Below are 19,592 nucleotides of genomic sequence, written 5' to 3'. Positions count from 1 at the left end.
GAATCTGGGGGATTATACTTTGCATGGTTGGTAATCCATCTTTGATTCAAGTGAAACATATGTGAATTAACTGTATCTGAATGAAACACAGTGAACTTTATAAAAAAAAGACAGAAGACATATAAGGGGATGCAGGTACATTCGATGTGTAGGCTATGTGTGTGTGTGTATGAGAGAGAGAGAGAGAGAGAGAGAGAGAGAGAGATCATGTGATGAAGGAGTGAGCTTGGCTTGGTGTGCCGAGATGTGAGACACACACATACACGCACTGTGCAGGCTTCCATCCCACCAACACTCCGTCTTACGACTGCTGGTACCGAAACCTGAACGAGGCGTCGGGCGGGCGGGGAAACAACCACCGGTGTGCTGCTATAGCTGCTCCTGCTGCCCGGGGAGCAGGAGGGTCGCATCAATGCCTCCAGGTCTCCTCTCACATACTGGCCTGGACCTGCTCTCGTCATCGGGCCTCCTGCGCTGAGATAATGAAAGAATGGCCGAGCAGCGATGCGGGGACCACGGAGGACTGACGGATGCTGCTGCAGCGACTCGCCGGGATGAGCAGCATCATCACCAAACGATGAAATCAGCGGAGGAAGCAGAGGCGGAGGACCTGTGCTTGGAAGAGATACTGAGGCTTTATAACCAGCCCATCAATGAGGAGCAGGCATGGGCGGTGTGTTACCAGTGCTGCAGGACGCTGGCGAAGGGACACCGGAGCAGGAGAAGCTACTCCGCCGCCGCCGCCGGAGCATCATCATCGGCGCTTCCGGGGAGGATATCGGGACCGGGGGATGTTAGGATACAGAGAGATGGGTCTGTTACCGTGGAAAACCAGGGCTGTGAAGGTAAAATATCATGTAAGACTTTTGTGTGCCTTAAGATACTCGGATCTAGGCCAGGCCATCACTTGCATTTCAAATAACAGGGCTGAGGTGTTGTGACTGTTCTTACGTAAAAGACTCCAACTTGAAAACCCTAAAAATAAATCCCAGTAGGGAGAGATAGGCTAAAAGAATGAGAGCAACACTTGTGTATAAGCTGCATCAGGAATATCATAGTGGTACCACGGTGCAATAATGTCACTGTAAATAAAATGTACAGGCCTACACACACTATACCTGCACTTTTTACATGTTTTTTTTCCTGATCAGGTGCTGTATTTACATGTCAGGATTAGTCTGTAATCTGTTGCCAGTAGTTAAGGCTCCATTGCACATCACCTGATCAATGATAAACAAAGGAATGTCTCCTCTCCCACCAGAAACCCCCCGCCGCTTTCACTTTCATGGTTCCTTATACTTTCCCTGAATTTTCACTATTTCCTCATCACTGAAGGCATGTGTGTATCATGTGGTTTCATCTTTTATTAAAAGCCTCCCGGTCTGTTTGCCACTTCACATCAGATCAGGGCGTTCATTCTGCTCCATCTGATTAAAGCATGCGTTTACATGCTGAAATGTGGGCTCTGATTGGATCAGGGTGTGAGCTGATAGATGCCTGTGTTTGTGAGGAGAAGAAGACAGAGAGGCAGGTGGATGTTAAGTTGCCATGAGTTCATGGAGCAGCACTGCATATCTCCTGTATGTTTATGGCCTGATTCAGCTGTTCTAACCACCTGTGACATACGAGCCCCTGTTGATTATAGCTATAATTAATGATGTGCTATAAAAATGAGAAGTTAGGAGGAGGAGTTAGAGCCCTGCTGGTATGACAGTGTTTCTATTACCAAGCTGAAAATATCTGAGAGAGAGGGAAAGTTAGCCAAATGAATAATCACTGCAATATTCTGAAAACGTCTCTACAGGGATTTACAGTGTTTCTGTGGGTCTATGCAGCACTGTTATGGTGCCTTTATTGTACCTCATGGTAATTTCAGTCTCATATAGGAGAGAGTTACAGTCTGCCTGTGATGTTTGTTCCATATTTGAGTTAATATAGATTTTAATAAGGGATCAACCAGGATTCAAACCAAAACAAAGCATATGACTTTATATGCCATGTGATGTGTGTTTTATTATAGTCAATGGGTGTACCTGCGAATGATAACATGCATGTAAAGCAAACACATTATGGTGTCTCGTCAGACCGAGGCCTGACATGTTCACTGTCCGCCGTAATCACATTTGCTCATAGAGCGCAGAGCAGTCTGACTAAATGCCTATCCATCTATGTCTGTGTGTAATGGACTACCTGAGGGCCTGAGGGACAGGCTTGTAACACAGCTAAAATGTAGCACACAACGCAGGACACTGCTGAGTCAATGTTATGGCTTTTGTGCCAATAAATGCACTGCATGCCTTGTCTAATCAACTTTTATGACTAAATCAGAGAGGCACAGCTGTGGTGACGATTGTGGCCTGTAGGTCTATATGGTTAGAATGAATGAGCTATTTTTAGGAGCATGGAAGCAACCATTAGAGAGGGGAGTCTAGGCTTTTATCCCTCTGTTGCTCATGTAATGTCACATCATGCAAAATGTAATAGAATGAATTGAACTGTTATGGTTTAGCATGTTTACTATTCTGCAGATAAACATGTTGTCAGCATCAGTTTTGTTTCACATCAAAAACTGAATGTGGGAAAAAAACAGAGATGCTCAGTCTCTCATAAAGTACACAGATGAAATGAAATCTGTTATCCTACACAGATTTCCCACCTTGAATCACTAAATGGGGAGATCTAGATAACTACCAGTTAAAGCAGGCAATACTGAGACAAGAGAAATGTGCCCCTACATTTACAATACCATGTCATTTTCAATGTGTTCCTTTCAACTGATTTTAACCGGGATTCTATGTAACACTATTAATTATATAAAAGTTTGCATCTGTGCTTCTGCCAGTTAGAGTGGTAGCTTGATATTCAACCACTCCTCCATTACTTTAAAAAAAAATCTCTTTCATCAGTTACTGTTAATTAGCCTGTTTATGTTAACTTTTTATCCATTATTTGAAGCTGTTTGAAACATATGCCCATTACTTTTAGCTATTTACCTCTGCTTGCTCGATAATCACACACTGTAATCACAGTATTTAAGGTTCAATGTACATTTTTTTTTTATCAAATCAAATTTTTTTCAAATTAGTTGAACTGCCTCACAGTCTTTTCACATAGCTCCTGAGGATCACTGCTGTCCCTTTCTACAGGCAATTCTAAGTAATTTGTTGAATGTTTTGCAAGTATTTTAATCAGTGTAACCATACAAATGGTTTCAGTTTTCAGGGTAATTTCCTGCTCTAATTGCCACTTATCTGCGCTGTTCAGCACATGTTCTCTCCTCTTGATGCATAGGCTAAGCTTAAGCAGACAAAGTCACTCATAATAAGATACTGTAAATCTGTGGCTGAAGTCTTGAAAATGTAGGACGACTGAAGCTCTCATCCGCTAAACTGATTTAAAGTTAAGATGGTTAGTTTTAGAACCTGTTGGCATTTAAAACCATGTCCACTTAGTATTATTTTATTCCGCAGTTTATCTGGTGTGTATCATATCTGAATACAGGAGGGTAGGACACTTGGTAAATGTCATGCCGAGAGAGTGATAAATACTCACGCTTCTGATATTCTGTAAGTGTTTTAGTATCATTAAGAAGGCATACTGGATTATCTGCTCACCCTGTTTGAAGTACACACAGACACACACACATCACACATCTGCACCCCACAGCTACATGCCATTCAAAATCTGCTGATGTAGGTTAAGTCATGAGATGATGTCAGAGCTGTTGGAATGTTGCATTACTGCGTGTTACAATACAAAACAGCCATTTGTTGAGAGGGTCATCTGTTAGTGAGCTGTTTGTTCATGAAGTAAAAGCTGGGCTGATGCAGCCTGGAGGAACATTAAAGTGGGTCTTCTTTTTGAAGGGAGCACATTCATGCATCATGGCTTCTTGGGAGGAGTTTTGTCATCATCGGTCACATGCTACAGAAACTACGACAGTCATTTGGAATGAAACAGAGCTTTTATTAAAACTGAACTAGTTTGCATAATGATAACTAGAGGGGTTTTCCTGAAATTGATTAAGAACTATGTAAGAGAATATATAATCATAGATACCACAGAGCAAAATGCAGGATAAGAAAAGATGATAGAAATCCCTTTAAAATGCAATGATATAACAGTATCTGTGAGAGAATATCACTTTCTCATTTTAAGAAGACATTATAAAAATATGTTGGCAGCAGGTTGTCACATTGAATGAATTGCTCAGTTTGCTCAGCTCCAGTTCCAATTTGTGAATTTGGCTCATTTGATCATATGTTTACACACACACACACACACACACACACACATATATACATATATGTGTGAGTATATATATATATAGTTGCTTCTCTTCAATTGAATCTACACTATGAGGCCCAGGGAGCTGAAAGATGAATCTGAGGGGTTGAGATAAAACAGGGAAACAACTATACTTTTCCAATCTTTGCTTTTTTGGTGTAATTCCTGATAGTTTTTCCTCTGCAGGTCTCTAAAAACTATTGACTTAAAGCATTTTCCAGGAGAACATCACTCATGATGAGGCTTGCAGCTGATCATTGCTCCACTTAATGTATACTTGTATGTTTGGTACATTTCATCTCATTTGCTTACTGCACTTTTCCAGTGTTGCTGATATTTAATCCAGTTGTTGGTTGGATACAAGAAATTTAAGACATTTAAGACAGACCAAAAATCCTGCATGACCCATACTGTATATACACTGTCACTGAACAATGTTACGTATGTAGCTTTACATGTGTTTATGTTTGTAAGCTGCTTTATGAATAGGCTTACATTTGCTGCTTATCACAACACTGCCTTCTTGTTTCCCTGCAGGTAAATACAGCCCTTGCACAACAACAGAGGTGAGTAACTCCACTGTAATTCTGTTTTGATTATTTTATTTCATCATCACATGATATTAGAGACTTGAGCAATATTATGTGACCATATTATGTGAATATATTATCAAAATACCTCCTATGGGTGAGGGAGGAAATAAGAGCAAATATAAAGGAAATGGTAACTTCTGCACTTTATGTCTGGGATAACAAGAACTCTAAGCCAGAGCTTTTTCAGTTTTGTTTACCGTGCTTTGGCAATGTTCACTTCATGTTAGTGATATGCAGTCGCTAACAGGGAAAAAGAAAACAGTAGACATGTTTGAAATTAGTATTTTGGTCAGATGCAGGCATTACATGGATGTAATTAGTTTTGCAATGTTTTCGTTGATTATTTCAAAAACGTTAGAGAATGCAGGCTGGGAAACTCTAGTGTTTCTGGAAAGGAACCAATCAGTCAATTAACAAGACATTAATACAGGGAAATATATGGTTGTACAAAAAGATAATGGCAGGCTTAACCACAGTAATGGCATGATTTCCTTTTTAAATATTTACCTTCAACTGTTGGTTACATTAGCAAGTTACAGTAAGAGAGGTAGCCAGCCACAGCAACATTAAGATTAAAGTGCAAGCAGTGTCAAATAGCACTGTGGTTGAAACTGTCATAAGCCAGTGGTTTATAATATGTTAATCCTGCAAAGCAGCTGCTGTGGCCCCCCCACTGCTTAAACTAATACCTTTAACACTGAAAACAAGTTCAAGTGTATTTTTTTCATTAAACATTTGGTTTTGTTAAACTCCTTTTATAGCTTGAAGGAATCATTAGACAATTTGTGAAATACATGTTTTTGGGCTTTTTAGTCAGTCAGATGAGAAGCAAGTGTAGCATAAAGACTGAACAGGTATCCTGTCTCTCTATTTTAAAATCGATAGTTTTAGAGGGAGCTGTAACTATTTTTTGACAACAGTTCTTTCATTCACTATGTGCAGAGTTGTAACGCTTATGTGCAGAGAATTGGTTGGCCACTGTGAAGACATTATGTTCAGTGCTGCTATACACTTAGAAGACATAAGACACAAATGTTAGTATTGAAGATACTTTGGTTGCATGTGTCCCAGCCTCCCATCTTTCAGCTTGTGCCTTCACCCAGTCATTTTCTCCACCAGCACTCAGAGCTCCCAGCTGGCTTCTCTGATTGACTTGTTGGGAATGTCACACAGCAAGGCTTCCTGTTTGATGAGGAGAAGTTTCAGACCTAATTAAAGGACTACGTTTAATTGTTCCTCCCCCACACACTGTACTATCATCAGCTGCTGCTAATTGTTGTTGGTGTGTGTGTGTGTGTGTGTGTGTGTGTGTGTGAGAGAGAGAGAGAGAGAGAGAGAGAGAGAGATGTTGCACACCGACTGAGGATCTACTCCCAGTTCACAGTGTGCAGTAGTTTTCAAGGAGTTCTAGAGTTCGATTGCTGTGTAATAGAGCTGCAATAACAGATGGACGGTCAGTGAATAAATCAAGCACACACACACACACACACACACACACACACACACACACACACACACACACACATTTGGCAGAGAATGTGAAACTGTATAGACAAATCCCTTCTAAGCAGCTTTGCACTAGAAATGAGTTCTCACAATACAGTGTGTTACACACTGGCTGACAAAACTACTGGCAAGTTGTTTTTTTCGAGCTGCTTGATGCTTGACAGCGTTAAATCCTGCAGCAGAAGCATCCTGTTAACATACAGTGTGGAATTAGCTCAAAGCTGAATGAAGAGGAGCACGTGTGTAGTCATAGCTGACACACATTATCTGCACATGGCTTCAAACAGCATGAACTCTTGCAAATGATGTGTCTGCGAATGTCAGATGATGCTGTTTTCACCAGAGCCAGTGAACCATGCTCCTGGCACAGCGTGCTGCAGCATAAAGCTCTTTGAGCAGTAATCACTATCGCTAAATTGACTGGAACTCACTCATATTTGTCGGCGGTTTTGTATGTAATCAGTTAAATACGACAACTTTATTTTTCACCCACACATTACTACTCTTTTTTTCTCTTGTGAGAAATTGGTTGTTGACATCTGTATCCATGCTGGTCCATGCTAGACCACCTGGTCCTGTGATGTGGTGTAACCTCAGAAATGTGTGGATTATGCTTCATCCCATTCCCCTCTGTCAAAGTTTAACTGTGCATGCTCTGTGCCCGCTTAATGGCTTTCAAGTTTGGAAGGGGATTAGAGTTTGGCATCACATTTAGTGTTTAATGTAAACAGAAACTTCTCTCAGGAGCTATTAATGTTTGATAGATGGCTTTCCTCTGCTGATATAATGTACATGTGCTTTGATGGGTCCTGTAGCGTTAGTATGTGCGTGAAAAAAGCGAAATAGAGAGCAAAGCAAACCACAGAGGTGGAACAATGTATGGGCTTTGGTTCACGTGTTCAGCATGTGAGGTGGTTATGTGGGTGCTGTGTCTACCAGACAGCAAACCAAGAGCTGAGCCGTGCTGAGCCGCGCTCAGTCATATGACAGTCAGAGGTCACAGCACCAGCGTCAGGCATAAGAGTCTGAGAATGGAATCTCCTGAGTGTTTGTTTGCGCCTGAGAGGAAATAACCCACGCCTTTTCTCTGTTACAGTGAACCAGTTTACAACATGATGCTGTATCATTATGGGAATGCTTTTACATAAACAGGCTCAAGAAGTGTGTGTGAGTCTTTCATTATTCAGTCAGTTGTTTGCTTTCAGCTGGTGATGAACACTGTAATCGGTTTTAAACATACAGATTGATCTTACTATAACCCTTATTCCCATGTCAGTCAGCCATTTGAAATGATCACACTGGTAAATCTGTCAGATGTGAATTACCCATTCTTTTGTATGGTTCTTTAAGTTTTATGAGCTCTTACTAAATATATGCTGTCTGGAGGAAGGCCCTACCACATATGTGGACAGATGAGACAAAAAACAGAGCATGTCGTTTAATAAACTACACAATTAAAACAGCTATGGTGCTGAACACAAAATTTTACATGTCATTAGAAAGGAAGGCAGTTGGTGCCATCGCATCATTGTGTCATCACAGTCAGGGTCTTTCCTAAGTTTGGTCCTGAGAGAATGTGTTAAAGCGTAAAATTTTCCATAATACTAATAATAAGACTAAGCTAGAGTCTTTACCATGTAGACATGAGAGTGGTATCAATCTTCTCATCTACTGTAACTCTAGAGTAAATAAGTGTATTTTCCAATACACTGAACTTCAAAGAAATAGATGCAACCTAAAATGAATATCAAGGTAAAGTCTTTTAATTTTTAAATACTTTAAACATGAGTTTCAGTTTATTGATCAGGGGTTAATGTGGGTTGTGCATAACATATCTTCATAACACTTAACTGCTCATTAGTTTTTATTTAGAAAGGGAGGATGTATTGTGAAGAATTAAAATAAAATAACACCAGATGGACTGGCACTGATCCTAGATTACAGCTTTTACTGTCAAAAAGGTGTAATAGAACTCATAATATAAAAACTTTAAAGACTGTAATCTACAGTAAGGAGGTAATTTATTTGTTGTGGAATTTCAGTAAATTTCACTTAGCTCAGTTCCTGTTTATTTTCACTGCCATGACCTAACACGTGTGGACCTACTAGTGAGGAAGTATAAATGCTTTAAATCCCACATTGTTTTTTTCTACAAAAGCTTTTGCCTACAAGAGCGATCTAATAGATTTTGGTTAGTGTTTAGTGTTTAGCAGAACAGGCTGAGGTGTTTCCCATTACCTGCCTGCTGTGTCTGATCCTCCCTCACCTTCCTCAGTCAAACAATGCCACAAACGTGCTTCTGTTTCTTCCCAACATTTATTTGTGGGTTTACTTCTCCCATCTCTCTCATTCAACTTGCAATTTATAATATTTCTGTTCAAAGTTATTTCTGATTTAATGTATTTAATAACCAAACCAACAAACCAAAACAAAATATTTAACAGTTTTAAACAGACTTTGCTTTGATGTACTGTTATATGGGACCTAACACTGCAGAAAACTGTATGATATAAACAGTGAATGCATGGTAGCAGACACCTGGCCATATAAACCCAGAGGTCCTTGTTACGTCATGTGTAATGTTCCTAACTAGGACGAAGGCTAGCTGTTACATGTGCTCTTGTCAACATGAGGCTCTGTTGTCATATCATATCCTGCTGCTGTGCAGCCCCAATACCTGAGGTCATGTAGAACAGTTACTGCTGAATGGTGTAGTGAAATCCAACCTTGACTGGATCAGAAACTGACACCTAAACATAACATGCATGTGTCTCTTATAAATGACTGCAGTTACTTGGGTAAAATATTTCACTGTTCCTCATTGTAGGTGGATGGTAGATGAATCAGGCTGTAGGTTGCAGTGAAAGTCCCTGAGTATGATTTAGTGTTATCTGTGTGTGTAACTGAATCTGAAATTTCTGCCAGCTAGCAGCTGGATAACTAAGGAAAATAAGAACTGCAATGGGGAAAAATGAAAAAAAAAAAACATTCCCATGGGCACAATGGTTTTCATTTTGTCCCTTTGACCAGCTTGTCTCCTCTTTGTGACAGGAATGTTGAGATTAAAGCCAAGCTGTTTGATGTTGTTATTGTCTGTGATCATTTCCCTTGGTTGACATCTTCATCCACTTCCCACATTTCTCCGTTTCCCTCTTTTTTTCCTCTTCTCCCCACCCCTTCCTCTCTTCCATCCCATCATTCTGCTCGGTTGCCCGAAAGCCTGGGAATCAGTCAGGGAGATTTTAGAGAAGAATGGAGACATGTCTGTCTCAGTCTCAGAGTCACAGGGACTACAGTCAGTCATAATTTGCAGTTAATTATTTGTGAAGAATGTGTAAGACATGATTCCACTCAGATCTTACTGACTTGAGTGACAACAGCAACATAAACAGAATTCTGTTTCACGCCTTTTTGTCACAATTTAAAAGAATGGTAATGTGGAAATTTAAGCATGGTGCATAGTTGTCATTACAGTATTAACATTATTATGATGATGGGTAAATGGACGCACAATATGAAAACTTGGAAGAACTTTTTGTTTGTGAACAATTAGTCACTTTGTGACTTAAAACAAAATGGGAAATGGGTCACTAGCTAGGTCGGTAATCCTCATCTGTCCACTTCCAGTGACTGTTCTCAAATTGTTCAGCAAGAACACAAATTGAGTACCAAGTGTATAGCTAATGACTATTTTCATTGTTGAGTAATTTGTCTATTTTCTTGATTAATTCAGTATCATTTAGTCAATACATTGTCAGACAGTGGTGAAAAATGCACACCCCAGCCTCCCGGAATCAACAGTATGTGTTAAACTGTCTTGTGATTGCAGATATTATTGCAGATATCTGATGAGTAGCTGACTTCAGTGTCTTCAAAGGTCACAAAGTACTGAGCAAGCAAATTCATCACTTTTTTGTGTCCCCTGAAAACACTTTGTCTGTGCTATTTTTTTTTTTGTATTATGTGTTTTTGCAGCACCAGTGTTATCAAATTGATAGAAATGAATGTATGTGTGTAATATGCTTTTAATTTGTCTATTTGCATGTCTTGCAGTGGGTTGAAATCTCTCAGCCACCACATTTAGCCCTTGACTGATAGACAAGTGAAGCTGCAGATCAGAAACAGGAGCTTGAAAATCCACATGCCTAACACATAAAACCATTAGCTTCTGGGCAGGGCACCACAATCCATATCTATCACATTTTGTACAACATGCGCCGGCTGTCTGCTGAGGAGTTTCTCAGTAATAGCCTGAGGTTATAGCAGGTCCCTGGAGGAGTGTGTTTGCATGTGCAGGCGTTTTTTGTGTGGGTTGTATGTGTGTATGTGTGTATGTGTGTGTGTGTGTGTGTGTGTGTGTGTGTGTGTGTGTGTGTGTGTGTGTGTGTGTGCATGGTGTCATCTATCAGTGGGTGTGGTGGAGCTCAGACAAAGAGGTCGCATTCAGCCATTCCCCCCCTGAGGAAACCCAGCTCTTACACACTGATGGGGGAGAAGAGGACTGATCTCTCAATGAGTGTCCATTGATCTGCCCTTGATCTTCACACACAAACACACACACACACACACAGTTGGTATGATTCTGTTTCTCTTGATTTCTCACCTTTACCCACCTCCTGATATATTTCTGTCACTGATCCTTATATTACTCCTTCCATTCTGCATCTGCTCATACCCCCTCTCTCACAGTCTCTTTTCTCTTAGTGGTTTATACACTGGCTCCCTTCTTCTTAGTCTTTTCTCTGTGTTCAGGGCTGCAGAATAATCCCCTGTGTGATTTCCCACTCATGTCTTTTGTCTTGGCCTGCCTTTATCCACCATGACTCTCTAGTTCCAGGGCAGACTAAGTTATTTAACTGAGTATAGCATTTCCTGACATACACAATCATCAATTGTCTTAGTAAATGCCCAGAAATGACATAGTGTATATTTAGGCAGAAATGACAAAGCCCTCCAGAGGCTGGAGTGATTATGACAGTTGTCCTTCAGGAGGAAGGGAGGACGTTGGGTGACATGGTTATAGAACATGGGTGTCAGGGCGGATTGATGGGTCAACAAAAACGTTGGACTCTTGATGATCGCTCCCAAAGTGAGACTGTCCTCCCATATAAAACATGATTCAGTGATTCAGTGATTCAGTCAACAGTGATGTCAGATTGGATTTGACAACTAACAAGACAGATACTTCTCTCCAAAGTTGGTGGAGAACAAAACAGAGCAAAAAGAAGAGGGTAACTATTGAAGTCACATGTTACATATGCCCTTGCTGGGTTTAGCTTGAAGATTTATGATTGAAACTAAACATCAGAAGGTCCACAAAACCATTTGTATGTTAATAATGTAACTAATATGATGCAGTTGTGATTTGAATTTTTTAAGCTAAAACCAGGATTAATCTTCAGTAACCAAATGGCAGAGAATTTCTTACATACCTTCGCCCTTGCTTTATGCACATTCTTTTATGCTTCTAATGACTGACTGTATGATGTGATGACATTGTTTTCCCTCATGCGTCAGTCAATCACAAGATCTGCTGTTTGTAATCTGCTCCCAGTCAAAGGCCAGTGAGTGTGTATGTTTGCATGCATTTATGAATAGCGGAGGGAGCGCTCTCGTCAAAGGTTGAGTCATGAGGTCACCATATTACAGCTGTTCAGCTCAGGCTTGGCACAAAGAACAGGGTCGTTGCATAACAACAACATAAATCCATAGTTGTTTTTATTTGCAGGCAGATAAACGGCAGAACAAAGCAAGACAAAGGATGTATTCTTCATGAATTAATGTTTTGTTTGCTTGATATTCATATACCCATTTTTTATCATCAGACACCAGTTATGTAGATGGATTTTACTTGCAACGTGTTCAACCTATGTGCTTTGTAAGTTATTAACATTGTTAGCTCTACCGATGGAAGTAGCATTATTTTCATAGATAAAAGAACATGCAAGCATGCAGATAATAATCAACTTTTAATGATGACAAACAGAGGTGACACCTGAGGAAATGAGTGTGTATGTGCAAAACTGGCACAGTCTGTGGGAACACGATGTTAAGACCTTTTTTTGATCGTCTCTTGTTCTCTCTCAGGTGATCGAGTCTTTGGGCATCATGATCTACAAGGCTCTGGACTACGGGCTGAAGGAGAATGAGGAGAGGGAGCTCAGCCCTCCCCTGGAGCAGCTCATTGACCTCATGACAAACATGGCTGAGGCCACGAGGGACATCTGCCCTGACGAAGGTTATGAGGCCACAGAGGAAGAAGACGAGGCAGAGGACGACCCTGACAACATCTCCACTGTTCACGGCTACAGAGATATCCTCAAGGTAGGTACAGTAGCTGAGGAGGTGACTGTGGTTGTCAAGAGCTACAACACCAGTTTAAAACTGCATTAATCAATATGTTTACATAAACAGTGGATCAAATCACAGTGTGTAATGTGGAAGGTGTACTGCTGTGATACTGTGGGTCAAGTATGTGTCATTTTTAGCTTGTGGAACTCCTCCAACAGAAACTGATTAATGCAGCTTTACATGTGAAGCCTTTGTTTACTAAGCATACAGTAGGTTGTTGATTATATTATATAGAATCAAAACATTCAATCAGATTCTATGTACAGTAGCTTTAAATAGAAATACAGTTGCTGAGGAACCATAATCCACTGAGGCATTGTAGGAACAGATAATGTCAGAGGTTGACTGTTTAGGAAGAAGATGTTTGTGAGAAAATCTGAACACTGAATTCTGAACCAGCCTCATCCTTGCTGGGAGTCATGTATCCCTGTTGTCCGATAGAGCAGAGAGTCACTGTGTCAGTCCTCACATGGCCTCATACTGTTTACATAATGACCACATACCCAGTTGCACACACAAACGCACACCAACACTGCTCTCCAAGGAGATGTAGCCGAGCAGTGTGGCAGCCTAGGCCTAATGGCTAGCTAGCTGTCAGTTTAAATTGTTGTCTCTGTATTTTCTCCCCTCAGTCCATTCCCTCTGTGTGCTCCCTCGGTTACCTTTTGTCCTACTGTACTGTCCCTAGTTGACACAGAATACAGTTTTAATTGCTTTTAACTCAGTAATACATTTTCATTTGTTGCATTTCTGAATGAAAATATTAACAATAACATATTAAAATTTCAGACTTATGATATAATGTGGCCAGGATAGCATATGGAGAGATAGCTGTAATTACTTTCTGCGTTTAGTGAAATTCTCTTTAACTGGAATGCAGTCTAGACATATGGATGCCAAGAGCACACCAAGCATTAAACCACCGTACCCTCTGTTCCTCTGTGAGGGACAAGGACGTATTCTGTCACTGCATTTGGTGTGTGTGTGTGTGCGTGTGTGTGGCACCAGCATGGCTGACCTCAGGCATATCTGTCTTGTGAATTGTGTTCAGCAGTCAATAACAGTTGTTTACAAATGTTTTTTGGGTGTTTTGCTTTCACGCAATGTTGCTGAGATCTCTCAGTGCAAATGTAGCCCAGACTAGCTAAGTTACCTGAGAAGGATTTGTGTGGGGGTTTGGACTCAGAGTCAAGAGTCTGGTCATTTCTATTTATTCCAAAGTTTAGGTTATTGTGATACAGAAACTGCCCTGCAGCCCCTTGTGTTCTATCCAAAGCAATCTGAGTCACTGCTGAAGAGGAGCAGCCGCATTTTACCAACAGCTGTGTTTTAACATTGTTAGCTAACAAGCCAACATACAGATTAACCTAAGCAATCACCTATCATAACTTTCTGGCTTCTATGAGATTGCTTCATTTTCTAGTGTACAGATTGGACATGTGGTCATCCAACATGGCTGCCAGAGGGTGCTTTGCCTAGACCAGAATATCTCTATTGACTATGTGATTATAATATCAAAATAACATGGACATTGGTTTCAATACATTGTATTGCACTGCACTTTGTGAATTTTCCTCCATAATTTCTGTGTTTATAATAAATGCAGCTGTGTGAACTGTGTTCTGAAAATGTCTCTTTCTCTATGCCTCACTGTCTTCCCTGTAGCTGTGTACAGCTCATCTGCCCAGCCTATCAGATGCCCCCAGTCACTACCAGGCAGTGTGTCGGGCTCTGTACACAGAAACCAGGGAGCTACGTACTTTCCTGGAGAAGATCAAGAGTGCCAAAGAGGTGGGTCTTTATCATCATTGTCATCAAGGCTGCAGGCTCATAGAGTTTGGTTGCAGTTCAATACATGTTTTTAATGAAACATAATACAGCAGACACAGGAACATTATTTTGGGGGTTTGAGAAACGCATAGGCTAAACTTCAAACTGCATATTGAGCTCCCCCTTTAGTAAAGGGTTCTGAGATGATTGCTGACCTTTGCACAGTCCATAAAGCACATAGCAGGGCATCACTTAAGGAGATTCAGCTCTGTGACCTTACATGCCCCATACACCCCACTAATCGACATGATTTTCACTCTCTGTGGGTACCACTGACAGAGGAGATTTTAGCACTGTGGGACTGCAGGTTTCATTCCAAAACACTTAGTATTAATTTACCAGAGAATGTTTGTATTTTATGATTCTATTCTCTCAAATGTTGCAATACTACTGATTTTCAGTGTGTTATGATTCTAATCGTGTTAAACTTAAGTGAATAGATACAATAGTATTTATAGATAAGATAAGATAAGATAATCCTTTATTAGTATAATAATCATATCTGATTGATCCGTTTTTCCTGTTTCAGTAATTAGTCATCACTTAGAGAGGAAGGACTGCATAAAAACATGTAATGAGCATGGACGTAACAGAGACAGAGACGTGACAACAGCAGTCAGACAGCCACGAGTCCTGTGTGACAGAGCATCCATGACTGTGGATAAAGAAATGAATATTTACATTACATCCTGAATATTTACATTACATCCTGTAATATTCATGTTATTACTTAACACCCAACTCTTACTCACAGCTTTCACTGATATCTTATTCTCATTGTTTTAATGCATTACTCATTAATTATAGCAGGACCTGACACATGTTTTACATGGTTTACACTGAGTAGATTCTCACTCCATTTGATACAAATAATCAGGTCCATAATCCTTAAAAGACATAGTTTAATGTAAATTCAGGACTTCATTTGGCAGGACTAGGGGCCTGGCCACTTAGATGAACTGTAAGCTGTTAATACCCCTTAGACAGGGTGATAAGCAAAAATTTTAAGAATTTACTTTGGTCTTTCGAATATATTTAGGTGTGTACCCCTTTACATTACTCAATACATATCATTTCCACCTTAATTAAGGCGGAATGTAAAGGGGTAGTGACAACTTCAAACTACATATTTAGTAAAGGGTTCTGAGGTGATCACTGACCTTCGCGCAGCCTATGAAGCACATAGCAGGGCATCACTTCACTTCAGCACTGTGACCTCACATTACCCCTTTACATTACTTAATACATACCAATTCTACCCTTGGGATTTTAGGGAAAAAATATATGGAAATATATGGATATTTTCTTTCTCATTTTTTTGATATGAAGATACTGACACTTGATAATAATGAGTATCAGCCATCAGCAGACTTGATATAAAATGCCCATGTACATAAATAATGTTGTCTGTCTGTGTTCTAACACCCTGCTGGCTGTCAGGTTGAACTGGGTCACTGTGAAGAGGACAAAGACAGACATGTTTGCTTTTCATGTCACACATAAATGACAATGTCTGTAGACATGCTGACTCTCACCCTGCCAAAACTACTGAGTTCAGCCTCTCGGGGGTAATACTCAGATAGGCATGATGAAAAAATCATGTGTGAGGGTCCTGTGGAAGTGGTAGGTGGGTCTCCAACTTACCCACATACCACAAAGGATTAATGCTCCCTCAGTGCATTATTGGCATACTGTTTGTTATGGATCGTGTGTCCATATTCAACAAAAGGGCTGGCAGGTGATTTCTAATTATTTTCCTCAGTGGTCTGTTATTAGCAGGAACACACTGTACAAAACCACTTTCAGGCTTCATTTGGAGAATAAAGACTGAATGGCATTTAATTTGCACAGTCAGAATGCATCATAGTCATTGCTTTCTACTTGATGAGAAAATTTGAAAAGTGGCTTGGGGAAAATGAAAATGAGTTGATGTGTGTGATTCTTTCATCACAGATTCAATATCAGCTCATTTTCATTTCCCCCAAGTTCACATTCAGGTTGTTCCTCAACACAAAGCCATATCTTGTTGTCATACAGGGCCTATAATTTTTTATTCTTCTACCTATTCATTAGGATCAAGCGCAGGAGTAATTTCAGATTGAGTTTTTCCCCAGAAACATTTTGGAGCTCAGCTGTGGCTTGGAACATTTCCCATGAGGAGTGGTATGTGCGTGTGTATGGGTGTGTGTGCGGGGGGGGGGTGTGCGTGTGTGTGTGTCCTCCACCTCAGGGTTCCTTCCTGCTATGCACTACTGCTGCTGCCCTTTTAGTGTGCGTAATGCATCTGAATGAATAAAGGGGATTTGGTTGGTTACATAACTCTCTGCTAGAAAATAGAGAGGAGGGAGAGGACTCTTGTTGCAGGGTGGAGAAGGCTGAGAAAGAGGCTTAAAAAGGAGGGAATCTGGGGACTGTAGTTTTTTTAAGCCCCAAAGAATAAAGAAGTAATCATCATCACAATGTTTATCATTTTATATAGCACTCCTTAGAACAGAGATATACATTCCTACCTTTCTCTCACATTAATTTAAAACAATGTAACTTGTGAACAAACCACCAGGAGGAGGACAAAAGGTGAAAAACACTGGATGAAATGGTACTCTGAGGACCCTCATGAAGCAAACACAGTATGATAGTTACTACTACTACTTTTTCACATTGTCCATTATTCCCTGTTTTAGTCATGCTAATGCCGCAGCTTTATTTATGGCTGTGTCGGTCTCATTCTTTTGTTCATCTGTCAACTATTGGAGGGATTGCCATGAAATTTTGTGCAGACATTCGTAGCCTTGACAAGATGATTTGTAATCCCTTTGCTGATTCTCAGACTTTTCATGTAGCACCATCATTGGGTCAAAATTTCAGTTTTCCCAAAACCAATCACCTGCTTCAACTGAACTTTGTGTTTAGTGCTAATTAGCAAATGTTGGTAACACGCTTAATTAAGAAAGTTAACATGATAAATGTTATACCTGCTAACCATCAGTATGGGAACACTGTCAGTGTGACCATATTAGCATCCTGATCGTAGTGTTTCACTCAAAACAGCCTCGCAAGCCTCACAAAGCTGCTAGTGTGGCTGTAGACTCTTCATCTTGTTGTTGTTTAATACAGTAAAAAATGAGCCAGAACTCTTGTGAAACAAGCTCATTGCCCTGTGTGATTTTAGGTCTATGTTAAATATATGACGTCAAATAAGTTAAAAAATATAACAAACACAAGGAGGAAATTGTATTTTTTTAAAAAGCTGAATTGTGTGCAGATACCTGGTTTCATTGTCATCATTAACACATATGGATGATAAACTGTTGTCAAGCCATGTGGCGACTTGGTGAGTGTGAGGCAAAATCATTTGCCAAAGTGTTTGTGTGTGGGTGGTGTGAGATAGCCAGGAGTAAGATGGGACATGAGCAGCCCTCCCACCCCCCGTCTGTATGGCAGACGGGGAGGTGGGCGCAGGGGATCCGCCTTTGTCCATCCACCATTACCAGCCAAAGAGTCGCTTTGTCTCTCTACAAAAAGGCCTCCTGCTGCTGGAGATCGACAGAAAAGCAGCTGAATTAGTGGCGATTCACAGAAACAACTCCAGCTCCTATCTGTTCATGGACGAGTGTTGTTGAGAGCTAAAAATGAATTACAGAGAGGGAACAGAATTAGTGACTTGAAAAAATGAGGCTGTAGATGCAGTTGGTAATTGTCCTTTTTATTCATGTGGACTTGTAGCAGTATGGCTGTTGGTTTTATCCACACCAAGGTTGCTTTGCATGATTTAATTAAAATGCTGTCTCCATCATGCGCAAAGAACACTTCTCAATCAACCTTTTGAAATGGAAATATGTGGCTTTGATGTGATTTGGAGTCGTGCTGCTCATACCAATGAGATAATAGCATTTCAAAGCAAACGAACTAATCTCTCTTTATGGTCTTCACTGGCCAGATTAGCAGTGTTTTAATTTGATGGGCTGTTACAAGCCATTAAGCACTTCAGCATTACCTTGTGTAAATAGCCTACTGTATCCACTGTAGGCACGCAGAGTTATGATGCAGCAAAATGCGTTATGTTCTGAGTGATATTATGTAACTGTTACATTAAGCCTACAGTCCAGTCGAGGCAGCTGTTCCCTGGCAGGATGATGTTGAATTGTGATTTCCCCAGTGGGTTCAGGTCTTAACTTTACAGTCAGCTGGGCAGACTCCCCGTGACCGTCTTATCAAATTCTCCTCTGCTGTGACGTGACAAGAACAGTCTCACCACAGATTTTAACCAGAGGGAACCTATCTTCTGTCTGCGTACAGCTTTGAAATGCTTGCACAGTTTGTTGCTTGTTTTGTCTCCTTCTCTCTCTCTCTCTCTCTCACACACACACACACACTGACATTGTCCTCTGTTGAACTTTGAAAACAGCAGCAGTGGAATGCAGTTTAGCTCCTTATTTCCCACAGATAGGCTTGTACAACAGGTTGTACAACGCTGTCAGTCAGGCTGATAGTGTTGTACAACACTCTAATGGCCTCATGTTGTGCAGGTTCTCACAGGTGTCAGTAATGGAGGAGCTGGCCTTACTGTCGACTGCCTGAAAAACAGGGACATGGCCTTTCATAAAAAGTGTTTTTTCTTTTTCCAGTTATTCAGAGACATGCTAGCAGCTCTGTGAGGTTAAAGTGTTTATTAAAAAGGTGAAATTTGATTTTTAACTGTTGTGGTGAAGTAAATGTAAAAGTGGTAGTGCTGGTAAGACAGTGCAGATTGCTTTGCTAACTCACAACATGCAAAATTTACCATGTTCACTGTCTCTTAACTAAGCATATCACCATATCACTAACATGTGTTGACATACAAACAGGCCTTTGTCACAGCAGACATTTTTCACTTGTAATAGCAGGTAAAGCACATTAATAATATCTCTGTTAAGTGTGGCAGTAAATCATGACTGAGCGTGTCTGTGTGTTTAAAAGATATTGTTCTCTTCTGTAAGGCTCGCGACGTGACTAAACTGGAGAAACACTTTTTAAACATGACTTTGT

At 40.5% G+C, this 19,592-nt stretch overlaps 1 protein-coding gene across 1 annotated transcript in view; it reads left to right on the top strand.

Annotated features, from left to right (window-relative positions):
• The first annotated feature begins 244 nt into the window (after positions 1-244).
• The window catches only part of LOC108887094 (protein spire homolog 1), a 33,574-nt gene continuing 14,226 nt past the window's right edge, over positions 245-19,592 (top strand). The window contains exons 1-4 of the mRNA XM_018682290.2: positions 245-845; positions 4,825-4,853; positions 12,474-12,710; positions 14,403-14,528. Coding sequence (XP_018537806.1) covers positions 491-845; positions 4,825-4,853; positions 12,474-12,710; positions 14,403-14,528 — 747 coding nt within the window. The 5' untranslated portion in view covers positions 245-490. The remainder of the gene's footprint in view (positions 846-4,824; positions 4,854-12,473; positions 12,711-14,402; positions 14,529-19,592) is intronic.

This window comes from Lates calcarifer, linkage group LG15, assembly GCF_001640805.2.
Source record: "Lates calcarifer isolate ASB-BC8 linkage group LG15, TLL_Latcal_v3, whole genome shotgun sequence".
NCBI lineage: Eukaryota > Metazoa > Chordata > Actinopteri > Centropomidae > Lates > Lates calcarifer.
The sequence above is the reverse complement of the archived record's forward strand: the minus strand, read 5'-3'. Positions and strand labels throughout refer to the sequence as shown.